The sequence below is a fragment of the Strix aluco genome, chromosome W (assembly GCF_031877795.1).
Source record: "Strix aluco isolate bStrAlu1 chromosome W, bStrAlu1.hap1, whole genome shotgun sequence".
Taxonomy (NCBI): domain Eukaryota; kingdom Metazoa; phylum Chordata; class Aves; order Strigiformes; family Strigidae; genus Strix; species Strix aluco.
Genome location: NC_133970.1, coordinates 20,138,002 through 20,151,793, shown reverse-complemented (window position 1 = coordinate 20,151,793; position 13,792 = coordinate 20,138,002). Strand labels below are relative to the sequence as shown.

Below are 13,792 nucleotides of genomic sequence, written 5' to 3'. Positions count from 1 at the left end.
ATACAAGGTTCTAAGATTCCTTGTGTTAACAATCGATCAATTTCTGGTTTTAATCCCCTCCGTCCTTCTAAGGATATAGGATATTGCTTTACCCTTACAGGTATGTGGTGTTCGGAAATTTGAATTTTAATCGGTGGGATTTCTAATTTACTTATTGTATCCGGAGAGTACCAGACATCGGGGTTGATTTGTTTTTGATCATCCATGGTCAAGGGATAAGCAGACACCGTTAGCTCTTGATTTTCTACTTTGATTTCTAATTGTAGTTCAACAATTAAATCCCGTCCCAACAGATTAAATTCTGCTTCAGGGACGAGCAAGAGTTCACCCATTCCAAATTTATTTTCAGTTTCGAATATCACATTTTTGATTTTGCTTACTTTAAAGGGTTCTCCTTTTGCCCCTATTACTTGTACTTTTTCAGGGGAAGCTTTACATCCCTCAGGTATTTGCCTAATAGTCGATTTCTCAGCCCCTGTGTCTACTAAAAAGGTGAACTCTTGTTTATGGGGACCTATTTTTAACTTTATCAAGGGCTCATGATGACTCCGGTCCCCTAAAATATAGAGCCCCTGACTCTCCTATTCTGCTTTCAATATTTCCTCATCTCTGATCCTTTCTCTGCAATTCTTCTTTATGTGTCCCTTCTTTCCACAGTAAAAACAACATCTCTGTTCCTTCTTTACTACTGCGTTCCCTTGTTTTATTCCAGCAGATCTGTGTTCACCAGTCCGCCCGTTGCGATCCTCTCTGACAGCTGCTACCATCATTTTTACTTGTTGCTTGCTGCTCTCTTCTTCCCGCCTTATGTAGACTTTCTGAGCTTCCCTCAATAATTCATCCAACCCTCTATTTTGCCAGTCTTCTAGCTTTTCAATCTTTTTTCTGATATCTTCCCATGATTTTGCTACAAACTGAGTTTTTAGGAGCGCTTGCCCTAAAGGGTCGTCTGGATTTACCCCAGAGTACAGTTGAAGGACTTTCCTCAGTCGTTCCAGCCACTCAGTAGGGCTCTCATCTTTCTTTTGCATTTCATTAAATGCTTTATTGATATTCTGGCCACGGGGTACTGCTTCTCTAATCCCCTGAATTACTATAGTTCTCAGATCTTGCATATGAGTTCTATGCACCGGATCCTGATTATCCCAGTTAGGTCTTTGGAGTGGCCATTTGATATCTGCTTGGGGTCCCTGGGCATGCTGAACATCCCACAGTCTCATTCCTGCTCGTCTAATTATATCTCTTTCCTCGGTAGTAAATAATTGACCAAGGATAGATTGCATCTCATCCCAAGTATAAAGGTTTGGTCCCAAAAATTGATCTAATCTTTCTGCCACTCCAAGTGGGTCCTCAATCAAGTTTCCCATCTCGGTTCTTTTAAAATCTCGTAGGTCAGCCGAGTTTAGGGGTACAGAAATATATCCAATCATAGGCTGAGGTCCCCCCATGGGCATTTCCCTTAGAGGAGACATCTGAGCTGCCCCTTTTTGACTTCTAGTCATGCGTCTAGGAGGAGGGGAAGACCCTTGTTCCAACTCCGGTGGGGGAGTGGGAGCTCTGGGGACCTCGGGAGGGGCTACGGGAGCAGGAGGAGGAATGTAAGGAGGGGGGGGTTAGAAGGGTTTCGTCTAACTCTTCCTGCTTTTTCTTTTGTTTAGTTTTTACTTCATTCAGTGGGTAAAGTTTAGCTCCTGGTCTTTTTATCCATACTTCCGCATACTGACTCTCCTCCGGGTTAAGGGGTTTTTTATTATTGACCCAGAGGTTTAATTGCTGTCTTACCCAATCTTCTTCTGACCCATAGACTGGCCAAAAGGTATTTTTAGAAATCTTCTTCCCTCCCCATATCTTAGTACAGTATTCTATCATTTTCTGCTTATCTTTCCCTAGGGTTCCAGGGAAATACCTCCAATTGTCTAAGACATATGCCAAAGGGGTATTCTTAGGTACAGTGTGTACCCTTCCCATGGGAGTCGAAGGCTTGCTGCCCTTCGCCCCCATCTTCTGGAATATCCACAAACATACACTCACTCACTCCCCTTGTTCCTGGCCCAATCCCTCGCGGGAGATGGGAAACGCAGTACTTAAGAGTCCACACTCGCTTGGTTCAGTATATCGAACCTCTCATTCGTTATATTCCAGGAAACCCAGTCCCGCCCGAACGGCAAACCTGCGAGCAAATTCGCAATATACTTACGCGTCCTGCGTCTTCGTCCGGACTCCCGTGCACAGAATTTTTATGGGATTTTACCGGTTTTCTCCTTTGCTCACTATTCTAGAATTTAGGTTCGTCGGTAAGGTTGAGGTAGGCTGTCAGTCGCGGGGCCGCGGATTGCCGCGGGGCGCCTCCCCGGAGGACAGAAGCCCACCGTTCCTTATCCGAGTCACGGCACCAGGAATTGTTATAAATTGAGACCACAATGGACTATAATTCACTCTTTATTAATTATAGCAAGTAGAATATGAGCAAAGACAGCGCTGGACGGCAGGGGAGTCTGCGCTCTGCCAACTGACGTGCTGAGTAGTTCAAATAGTCCCCTTTTTATACATCTTTACTTCCGTGCTCATGAGGTAGTGGAGGTACTCCGCGCATGCTTCAGTTGTTGTTAGGGGGGGTCGTTTCCTGCCTCCTGGTATTTGTTGAGGCTGAAGTAAGAAGTCTTCCCTCTTTGTCTCATAGTTGATCTTTCACTCATATATCCTTATATGGGCTGTCTTGTCCTGTTTCTTGTCGCTTCCTGGAAATCTGGTGGTTATCTTGCATGAGCAGTATCTGGTTAAGTTTGTGTGAGTGATTACAGTTATCTTATCTCACACAGGTGGCGTCCAGTGGTTGTTTGCATGAGTGGTTTCTGTCGTCTAATTTTACATTGAGCTTAACATAAATCTTAATAAACAATACCTTAGTCCACAGTTTCTCACAGCAGTAATCGTAGAGATGAAGCATCTCCTCTTCCTCACCGTTGAACTTTTCACCCCAAGGTTCTGCGCAGCCTCTGTAGTTCTCTGACATGTCTCTGCATGCCTCTTGTCTCTACATGTCTCTGTTAAAGCTCTGATAAGGACGCACCACTATATCTTCTACCTACCCCCTACACAGCCTTGATTTATTATGTTAGTTCAGCTAAGCGCTTGCTGTTAGTCGGTTAGTTTTATACAATGTAGCAATATTAGCTTTACATAGCTCATGTGGTGATTTACTTCTCCATTGTTTTAACTGAATTTGATGAACAAATAGTTTACTATCTATCACAATCATTAATGTTAGCATTTTTAACATTTCACTGGAAGCACTGTGGTCAAAGGTTTTGAGATTGCAGTAGTATGCTTAAAATTATGTGTGAGTGTTGAGGTTTGAACTCAGCCGGCAGCCAGACGCCACGTGGCCGGCCGTTCACCACCCCCTCCCCGGTGAAATAGGGGAGGGACAAAAAGAAGAGAATTCGTAGGTTGAATAAAAAGAAAGAATTTACTAAATAGAACAACAGTAACAATAGTGAGTCCAAAAAGAAACAGGTAACATGCAGCAGTGGCTTACTGAGTGAGGCGACCGCCCCCACACAGCAACATGCGACCAGACCGGAACCTGAAAACTGCGCGCCAGAGAGAGCCCGCGCCCGCCTGTATACCCTGGACATGACATCACATGGTATGAAACACTCCAATGACTGATCAGGACCCGGCCCTCGAGCTGGGCTCCCTCTCAACCCAGGGCAAGTTAACTCTATCCTGGTTGAAACCAGGACAGTGAGTTCACACACTTTCCTGATGTGGGACAGGAGTATTCAAAATTATAATAGATCAAGTCCTTGTTTCAGTTGTCTTATTTGCCTCTCTATCTGCAGTTATCTTAATTGTCAGCCATTTTGCTCTAGAGCATATGTTTCAATTCAGCCCAGATCAGTAGAAAACAAAATCTTATTACTTTTGTTATAAATGAGTTCAGACTCATTAAGACTTTAAAACCCAACTCCAAATTTATTGTTTGAATAGAGACAAGCAAACAGCGCTGGGTGTGCTGGGAGTCTCCGCTCCACCAAGACACACACCTTACATAACAAAACCGAGTCTTTTTATAGTGTAGTCCTTGTACATATTCATGAGGATGGGTGTGTTCCCTGAGGGGTCTGCGAAGTTGTAAACAAGTTTCGCGGGCTTTTCTCGGGTTTCCATCATAGAGGGGGGGAATGACTCAGCATGGAGGATGACTCAGCACAGGTGTATTCGCAGTCATAGTCTGAACAAGTCTGGACATGACACTATCTGGTTTGATGGTGGAGGCCATTTTAACTCCCCTCTAACAACAATTGATCTTAACAACAAGAACTATGTACATAACATCTTATTTCCTAAAAAAGTACAAAAGCATTTAGGAGTTCCATACATAAGAGAATTACATTTTATCACTCACGTGGGCACGAATCAGACAAACATATCTCACACTTTCATAGGCAATTCAGCAATTAATGCAAAATAAACTTCTGCAGATACTGCATAAAAACTTTCTGTTCCTTCTTTGTTGTTACTAAACATTTGGTTGGAAAGAAAAAAAATAATTTAAAAATCACAGCCTAATCTCCACATTTTGTAAGAAAATTTGGAATAGATTTTCCATATTCATATCCATACTTAATGTTTTTGTTAAGTGGGAGGAAAGATTATTTTTTTTCCTGAATTAGGCACAAAAAAGGTTAACCAATGATTAGAAGATACTTCGAACATCCTTTATGGGACTAGGCAAAATGAGGCAGAGGTATTTTGTATAATGGGCTGTTAACACCCAGCTCTGAATGCAGCCTTCACTCTGCACACCAGATGGAGCTTGAGTTTTAGTGTCAGGCATGAAAAAAAGCATAGAACAAGTCTTCATTTTGGAAAAGGTTGGCTCAAACCCCCATAAGCCCTCTGGGACAGTTCAGAGCAGCGCTTGGTGTGATTCCTGAAAGGCATGACAAACTCCAGGGGTTTGCTTTTATAAAATTTGGGTCGAAATATTCCATCCTTTTGGTATTTTTCTTTTCATTAGCAATCTTGGCAGAAAAAAACACACCGGGAAGATGATAGTGCTGGGCTCCCCTAACCACATGGGAAGTGGTTCCTTATGGTACAAGGGTGGGATGAGCAACATCGGAAGGGGCTGACAGAGCACAACTGGACTTCACCATGCAAGGTGTTTTTCTTTTGTAGATAACACTTATGTTTCCAGTTCTGATAATGATGAAGATGTGTTAGTTACAACAGAGCCAATTCCAGTAATTTTCCACCAAATCGCTACAGGTAATCTTATGTCCCGAGTGTTTTATTTTGTGAGGAAAGACAAGATGTTGCTTGTACTTAAAGGGAGATATGTTAATGTGAGTACAGTTTGATATGTTCTCACAGTCTTGCTGTGGTAAAGAGGTGCTTAATACTTCTCAATTATAAGTTTTCATGCTCACTTGCTTAAAACACCACTAAATCTTCCACCATTGGGGGATGAAAGAGTCTATAACTACCATTGCCTCTGGTGAATTATTTCAGGAAATTTAAAACAAAATGGTTCAACTGTTTCACTAAATGAGACTATAGAAAAAAGTATATTTTTTCCCAGTGATTTTGGGAACCTCTTCATTTAAAATTATTTCCATACTTTCAAAAAGTATTCAATATATGAAAGGGCATGCATTTCAGACATGTAGGCACATTTATACAATATATAATCAAGATTTGTGCATACTCCATAGAGATTTTTTAGATTTTAGCAGCCAAATTCCCTGATGATTTCAGGCTGCAGGAGAAACTGCATAGAGCAGTCTTAATTCTGGCAATTCATCAGATAGGAACACTTGACTTTGCAGACTTTTTATTATTATAATACTTTAGGGCTTTTTTGCGTAACACAGAATGACTTTGAATTCCACTGGAAAATCAATATGATCTTCAGTCTCTGATCTCATTTACACTGATGTAAATAAAAAATATTGAAGCCAGTGGAGTGGCACCCAAACAAAAACTGGCCATTATAGTCAGAAGTTTAAGATAACTCTTGCTTGCAAATATTTCTGTAATTTAAAAAGAAATAAAGCCTGTCATTTAAAATAAAATAAAACCCTATATTTTACATAGAAGATGATCTGATTTAATTTTGCTGAGGGATTTTGATTATTTGTTTTTTTATAGCATATACAAAATTAATGAACGACACTGAAGTGTAAATTACAGATTGGGAGAAGCAAATCTCCTGGATGGACCAGCTGAGTTTCATTTCACTGTTAAAAATATGAGTCTGCTGAGATGTTGGGGCTTCTTAATTTTAGATTGTTGTACTGTAAACTCTTTGTTGCTTTTCATATCTGTAACTTTTTGTTCCTTATTTGCTTGACTACTCCAAGTATTTCAAGTCTGCATATGCAAAATTATTTCACATTTTTCACATATGTTCCTTATTTTCCCATTTTTTTTAAGAATTAAGAAAAACCAGTGATGTCAACTATTGCTTATCCATAAAATCAAAATTACAGAGGGAGAATGGAGAGGTATGTATTTCTTGTATGTATATTTTAACAAGTTATTTTAAGGAACAACAGAAAATAATAAAATATGAATATTTAACATAGATTTCCTGTCAAATCTATGCTTACCCAAACTGTAGGTTTACACATTTTATAAGGTGAGCATAGTTCTCTGGGTTTCATATGTGGATTAACCAGTGAATCACTTAGTTGGAATATGGATGCTCCCATCCTAGGGGATATGGTTTTGACATTTATTTTATTTTTTGTTCAGCGGTGGCATAGACCCTATCTGCCCTAAAAATACAGCTCTCCTAGAGAAGTAGATCATGATGCCATTACCTTTTAACCTAGTCTTGCACATAGGACCACATCCCATTTATTATCTCATTGCTTCTTCATGTGGCCTATAGCAGTCCCGCTGAAGTCTCTAGACCTCTGTATGACACTATTCATCATAAGTAGTGTCTGGAGTATTAAGGCCTTCCAGTCATGGTTGTATTTGTGCTGTACCTCTGGCATGGGTCCCTGACCAGTCTCACTGAGTCATTAACTCAAGAAAGAAGTGGCACTAACATAAGGTATACAGGGATTGACAGTGTTACAGGCTCAAAGAAAGTATCACATAGGCTCCTACCCCAGGCAAGAAATTGAGCACTGTATCAAGAATTCAAGTGCTTGATTTAAAGACTTCCTTTGGTAAGAATGGTTACTTTGTTTGGAATGCTTGTTTCTTGACTACTGCTTTTTAGACTCCAATCTGTATTTGATCCTGAAAAAGGCAGATAAGTATGTTCAGATACGATAATGTGTATGGTTGGGTTTTTTTGTAGATGAAACCTGATTTGATGTAAAAAGCTGCACTGGAAATATTTTGCTTCGGCTGCCTCATAATTGTATTCAGTGCTCTGTAAACATTAGAAATTCAAGCACAGTAAGAATTTACCCTTTTGATTAAAAGCCTGAGATACAGTTATCTTCTATGGGACAGAGTTTGAGATTTTATCTATTTATTTTTCCAGTTGAATGAGGTACTTGAGTATGTAAGTACTGAAAAAAGCCTTTAAATAAAAGACTGACCATTTCTGTTGTCTAGACAGTTAGAGGTTTTGGTTAGGATAGGATGGGTTTGTCACTACTGTAGTGTGAGAGTTTCATTTCTCTTTGCTTTGTGTTGAAGTTTTTGTTCAGTTGAGTTCTCTTTTAACACAGACTTCCCCTTGAGCTAAGGTTATTATAAAACAAAGAAGACTGAAGTAACTTTGTTTCTTTTCAGTAAAGTAGAAGCAGAAATTATTTTTATGCCTTGTCTTAGAAAATTGCTGTGAAATTGGCTGAAATACAATTTTTGTTCTATGTATACATACAGTGAATAGAGCAGGAATTTAGAGACAAAGGTAAGGAAACGGGATTAGAATGTCTGACCATAGAAGTTGGTGATAAGAGTATATTTGACATTTATAAATGTATGGGATTTAGGGGTAACTTCTAATCTTTGATTCATACATCCGATTTCTATTCCATTATGGCAGTTCTGTGCAGGACATAAATAAAAAATATGCAATAAATAAATCATGTTTAGGTCAAAGTAAAGAATTATGATTTTATCAGGTATTCTTTATGGGATCCTTGTCAGCATAGGGCCTAGAAATAATAAATGAATTGTGGGAAACAAGAATTAATATCTTCAAGCAATTACATAATTATAAGTAAAGGCTCCATTTGTAGGAAGCAGAATATAATACTTCAGCTCATACTGAGTTGCAGTCTGTACCATGATCAGTTCTATTTACTTGAGTGCAATTATTCATAGAGTAGCCTATTTAGAGCAGGTTTTACTTGGGTAAGCATATTACTTTCTAATCCTTAATTTTCAAAGTCTTAGAACAGAGCTAGTCAGAAAACTAAGTTTGAACTTTTCTGGCAACAGGCTGGTACTTCTGTTAAAAATAATAATTAAACTGCAGTGTGTCAGAGTTTTTCACAGAAAGGAACTTAAGAGATCCCATGCTCTGGCTTGAATGATTATTTCCTTAAATATTAGAATTGATTTATCAGAATAAAGTAAGGTAAATTTTTTTTTAGGTCACTGAAACACCAAATGAATTAAGTCCAGAACCTCTCTTGGTGGGTAAATTATTGTTTAGCAGAAGCATAGAGTGAAGTATCCCTGTATAATCTACTGAATTCTCCAGTTCCATAAAATATCACACTGTGTCTGTACCCAGACAAAGTATTATTTCTCCAACATATATTCAGGGTGTTTTTATGTACCTAGTTAGTGGGTGCTTGTTTTGTCTGAGATCTCTTAATAAAGGGTGCTTAGAGCTTATTTGTAAAAACATAATTACTGTAGTTATAATTAGAACTATAAATGCAAGATAAATATATTGCTTATATCATTGTTAACTTTCCTTTTCCATTAAGGAGTCACAGCGCAACAGCACAGTTGAAGAAGACTCTGAGGGAGATAATGATTCTGAGGAATTTTATTATGGAGGACAGGTAATGGAGGATATTTTTGCATAAGTTTCAAGAAATTAATATTTGAAAGCTTCTGTGGTTCATTCTGTTATAAATTTATGATAATAATTAATTTCTTATGTTTATTCAACATAGAATAGAATGTCATGTATATATATGTTTTATAGTAGAAGCATTGAATATATTATACCGTATAATTATAACAAATTTAAAATGAGTTTGTTTACATTTGTAAAGCTGTAAGAATAGAAAAAACAAGTGCTCTTCAGGACATTTGAAAACAGAAGCCAGATGCTTACTGCCAGGAAATAGATATTCACTCTTTAAAGCATATCCCATTATTGATACAAATGAGAAGTCAGGCTGGATCCAAATCTATTTCCTTCTGGAGGACTGCCATTTTGTAAAGTCAAGAGCACTGGAATTTAATGGTAAAAAGGTTATTACAAAACAATTTTGATCTAGGCAATAGTCCATTCTTTTTCTGAGCTCTACAGTTAAATTCACCTTGAAAAATGCTGCATAATTTTAGATGAATGTACTGCTCTGTCTTTACTTCTTGTTCCCTCAGCAGAATTAGTTATTATTACATTCTCTTATATATTGGGAAATAAAATCTCTTTTGCAATGTCAGTAGAGCGCTTCATGCTGCTAGTCTCTTTATTCAGATTTTTCTTATCTTTTTAGTCTATTGCCCCAGAGGAATCATTCCTCACTTATGTTATTAGAACTGTTTATTTTGATGAACATTTTAATGAATTATGGTAGCTGTTTATGAAAGTTGTCACTGCCTCAGCCTTGAGGCTGAAGCCAGTGATTACTTCTTGAACCAGCGCAAATACATTTAGTAAAGAATGCCTGCCAGTGCCCAAATGAATGAATGAATATTAATGCTGCCTATGCGATATGAACACAGAGCAGTAAATCATTTTGCGAGGTGTAACAGAGCTGTGTAATAGGAAATACTGGTTAGAATTTAGTTGCCTTATATTTGAAGTGGAAACTACATTATATGGTGTTGTCATTTTTTTAAGGTAGTACATTTAATTGAAGGAATGATAACTGGCCAAAAAAAAAGCAGTAAAATTACAATTAAATCAGCAATAAAAATAAAATATCAGATGATTGTGAATGTCTTGAGTATAGAATACTCAAAAAGCAAAATAAGGAGAACAAACAAATAAAAAAACCCAAAGACACCACAGAAAGTATATTTAACAAGAGAGAAAAAAAGAAATTTTTAATTTAAAATTTCATGGCCCAAAAGACAAAATTCTAAGGAAGAATTTAAAAAAAAAGATTGAGGACTTAATAAATAAATAGGTAATCAGATAATGAGCGAAGACCCTCGAGAGATAAAAGAACAGTCCTTTTTCAAAGAAATTGATTGTAAGAGTTATTAAGTGAGCATCAGGTGTATTGGAAAAACAAAGTAGTTGACTGCATATGTGGGGAACCAGTAAGGTAAGCTGCTTCATTTGAGACAAGTATGTGCTGTGCCCACAGAGAATGGGGACAAAAATGTTGACTTTAGAGGGAATAGATGCTAGTGTAATTGTGTGCAATACACTTGGAAAAGGTGGAGGTCAGGGATAATTCTAACATTTGTAGGTGGTTGCAGCTGGAAAGACCAGAGGGCAACTGATGATGAAACAAGGACCATGGAAAATGGGAAATGGCATTCGATGGACAGTGAAAACAAGATACGACCTTTTGGTCATAAATTAAATGCTTGTATCTGCTTCCTAGGCACCTGCTTGTAATCCTCCCTAAGGATTTAATGGAGAAATACTTTAAAGTAGCTAAATGATTCAATAGCCTAAATCCTATTGATTTTCAATGGGTCATTATGTGGGACAAAATAATCTGAATCAGGTCTCAGATTAAAAACGGAGACTTTCTAAACACAGACCCTTCAGACACAGAAAAGTTATCAGATTTTTTAGCTTTTATATTCACTTTCTCTGAGACTCTGTTAATTCTTACTTTGAATCTCCATCTTCACATTTGCAAAAGAGAACAGGATATTGAAACAGTAGTACTACTGCCTTTGGCACTCTCTCCCTCTCTCTTGTGTTTTAGTTACAGGACATACTTGCAAATGCAGATATACAAAACTCTGGTAGTCTCCTCTGTGTACATCAGCGTGTCTGTGTCACTAATTCAGGGACCACACTGTGATCTTACAATTTGCCAGAATACTGCTTTGTTTCCTTTTTGAGTTCAAAACCTCTTACCATCAGAAAATAGATTGGAGAAAGTATTATGTTGAGCAGTTCCGTGTTCTGCATAGTGTTCCTTTTGTATTTTACTGTTATTGATAGAGAAGAATGTGGTTTAGGACCAACAAAGGTGATAGGTGAGCCACAGCTATGATCTGTGAAATGATCGCTGTGCTCTCTTTGGAGGCAGGACAGCAATTATTGATGCATCTTTAAATAATTTATCTTTGAGTAATGACCATGTAAAAAGGATTGGTTTGCTCCTACCTTAAGTGGAAAAAAAAATTATAATAAAAGTTTTCTTCCAGTGCCCTTCTACTTGGGAAATTATTCTGATATGCCTGCCTAAACAAGTGGCTTAAACCCCTCTGGTCATGAATATCGTTGATATCTCTGATAAATACATGCCCATGCTATGCTGATGAATTCTGTGCCTTATATTTGAAGAATTCTAAGTCTAATCAAATTATTCTTTGCTAATTTTCACATGTAAAAACCAATCGGCTGATTATTATTTTAATTCTATTGAAATTTATTTAATTAGATTGAAAAGTACATCTCCAGGTATCAGAGCTGAAAGTGTCACAGCATTGGTCTTCTACAAATTTGGATGTACAAATGGAAGAAACAGTACTGCAGTTAGATACGATTCTGCAATAGCAAGAATTCTCAGCAGGAATTCCTGTATAAGGATGTATATATGTCTAAAGGGATAAATTGCACTCTTGTGCTTTGGTCTCTGAATTTGTCAAAGGTACAAGACAAATCCTACTCTCATTTCTGAATCTGTCCAAATCTAGGGAGTTCATCAACTTTTGTGGAATTATGGACATTCTAATTGGTGTAAAGAAGTAGAATTAGACTCACACAATCAGGAGCATATTGCTTAAAGAGAAAGTAGTAATAGACTTTTAATAGATTGTTACAAGCCTAAAAAGGGATTTTGGTCCTTGTAGAAGATAGGAGGATATTAATTATTTTGACTTCATACAGCCCAACCAAACCAGCTCACAATTTTTCTTGTAGTGTAAGCACTAACATAACTGTTTCCACTTTCCATGCAGAGTTTTAAAAAATGGGGATGATGTCTAAATACATGTTTCTTTACACCTTCTCTAGTAAAATACTTAAAATGGGAAAGTGTTCTTTATTTTTCTTTTGCATTGGTAGATAGAATAGTCAAATACAGCCAATGAGTAGATTGAAAATGTAACTTAGATGCTGAGACGCTTGGTATATATTATAGCCTCGTGCTTCTCTTGTTGAGACCAAGCCATTCTGTGTCTAAAATATGTGAGAGTGTGGCAACACGCAAGAGGGAGCAAACCTTTGTCCTGCAGTGGTTGGACTGGGATGCTATGACTGGGGAGATCTGGTTCTACTTACCAGTTTTAAAATGCACAAATAGCCCAGAACAGACCCCAGGACAAGACAGGACAGAGGGATGTGTCCTTTGCAGCTTCTCTTCCCACAAACAGGAGCGGGACCCTCTGGAATTTCGATGCAGAAGTGCCTGCTTTGCAAATCGCATTGCTTAGGAGAGCTAGACCACCTCAGTGCTTCAGCTTATCAACACAGTGTCCTTTCTGAGCATGGCATTAAGGAATCTTTATGCAGCATATTTTTCAGGGGGAACTTTCAAGAGCCTAGATTAGGTGCCAGTAATGAAATAAATAAGAACTAGAAGTTTTTTTTTTCTGGTAGGTTAGCTATGATGGAGAACTTCACAAGCACCCACAGCTGGAAGCTGATTTGACAGCAGTGAGAGAGATCTATGGACCTAATGCAGTATCTCTCAGGTATGTCATTGACCCTTGTGTATTGTGGAACCTTTAACGTTTTGGAGATTGACTTTCATGTGGACCTTCCCTCACTGCCAAAACACAAGTCTCTTCTGATGATTTCTGTATATTGTGGCAAAAGGAAGGAGCACTGCTGGCCAGCAATAATGCTGGTTTTGTTTTTTCTTTTTGTGATTGAGTACTGATACAACTGGCTATGCTGAGAACAAGCCCTGGAAGCCTGTTCTAAAACATCATTGTCCTTTGCAGTTCAGTTGGTATTTGATCAGTCTGTTGTATTTTGTTGAAAATTACTATTCAGCATTACTCTAAACGCTTGTTAAACTTCTTTTCTGGCATATCCTGTCTTTTACCCTGAAGGTGAACAAGAGGAATGATAAGAGATTTCGTAAATGTTTTCCTTGGGAAAGACTGAAGGAATTGGATTTGTCTAGTCTGGAAAAAACCCAGGAGAGGACATAATAACAGTTCTTCAAAAAATAAAGCTGTTTGTAGATAGGAGGAGTGATCAAATGTTCTCTATTGTCATCATCAGAGAGACAATAAGAAACTAGCTTTGTTAGCAACAAACAAAAATTTGATTAGATTTTAGGAAAGCTTTCTAATTGTGGGAAACTAAAGTATCCTACAAAGGGAAGTGGTGGAACCTCAGTCAGGGGTGGATTGCAAACAGTAATTACACAAAAATTCTGTTGGGCATATATGAGTGTGCATGATTCTGCCATAGGGGATAGCTGTAGGATATTTTTAATGTGCTTCAGGTATTTTATAACTTCATTTTTCATCTATGTAA

At 37.9% G+C, this 13,792-nt stretch overlaps 1 protein-coding gene across 1 annotated transcript in view; it reads left to right on the top strand.

The window, feature by feature from the left end:
• The window catches only part of LOC141917773 (protein mono-ADP-ribosyltransferase PARP8-like), a 202,622-nt gene that overhangs the window by 87,235 nt on the left and 101,595 nt on the right, over positions 1 to 13,792 (top strand). The window contains 4 exon segments of the mRNA XM_074811265.1: positions 5,188 to 5,277; positions 6,445 to 6,515; positions 8,919 to 8,996; positions 12,902 to 12,996. Of these exon segments, the coding sequence (XP_074667366.1) occupies positions 5,188 to 5,277; positions 6,445 to 6,515; positions 8,919 to 8,996; positions 12,902 to 12,996 (334 nt within the window).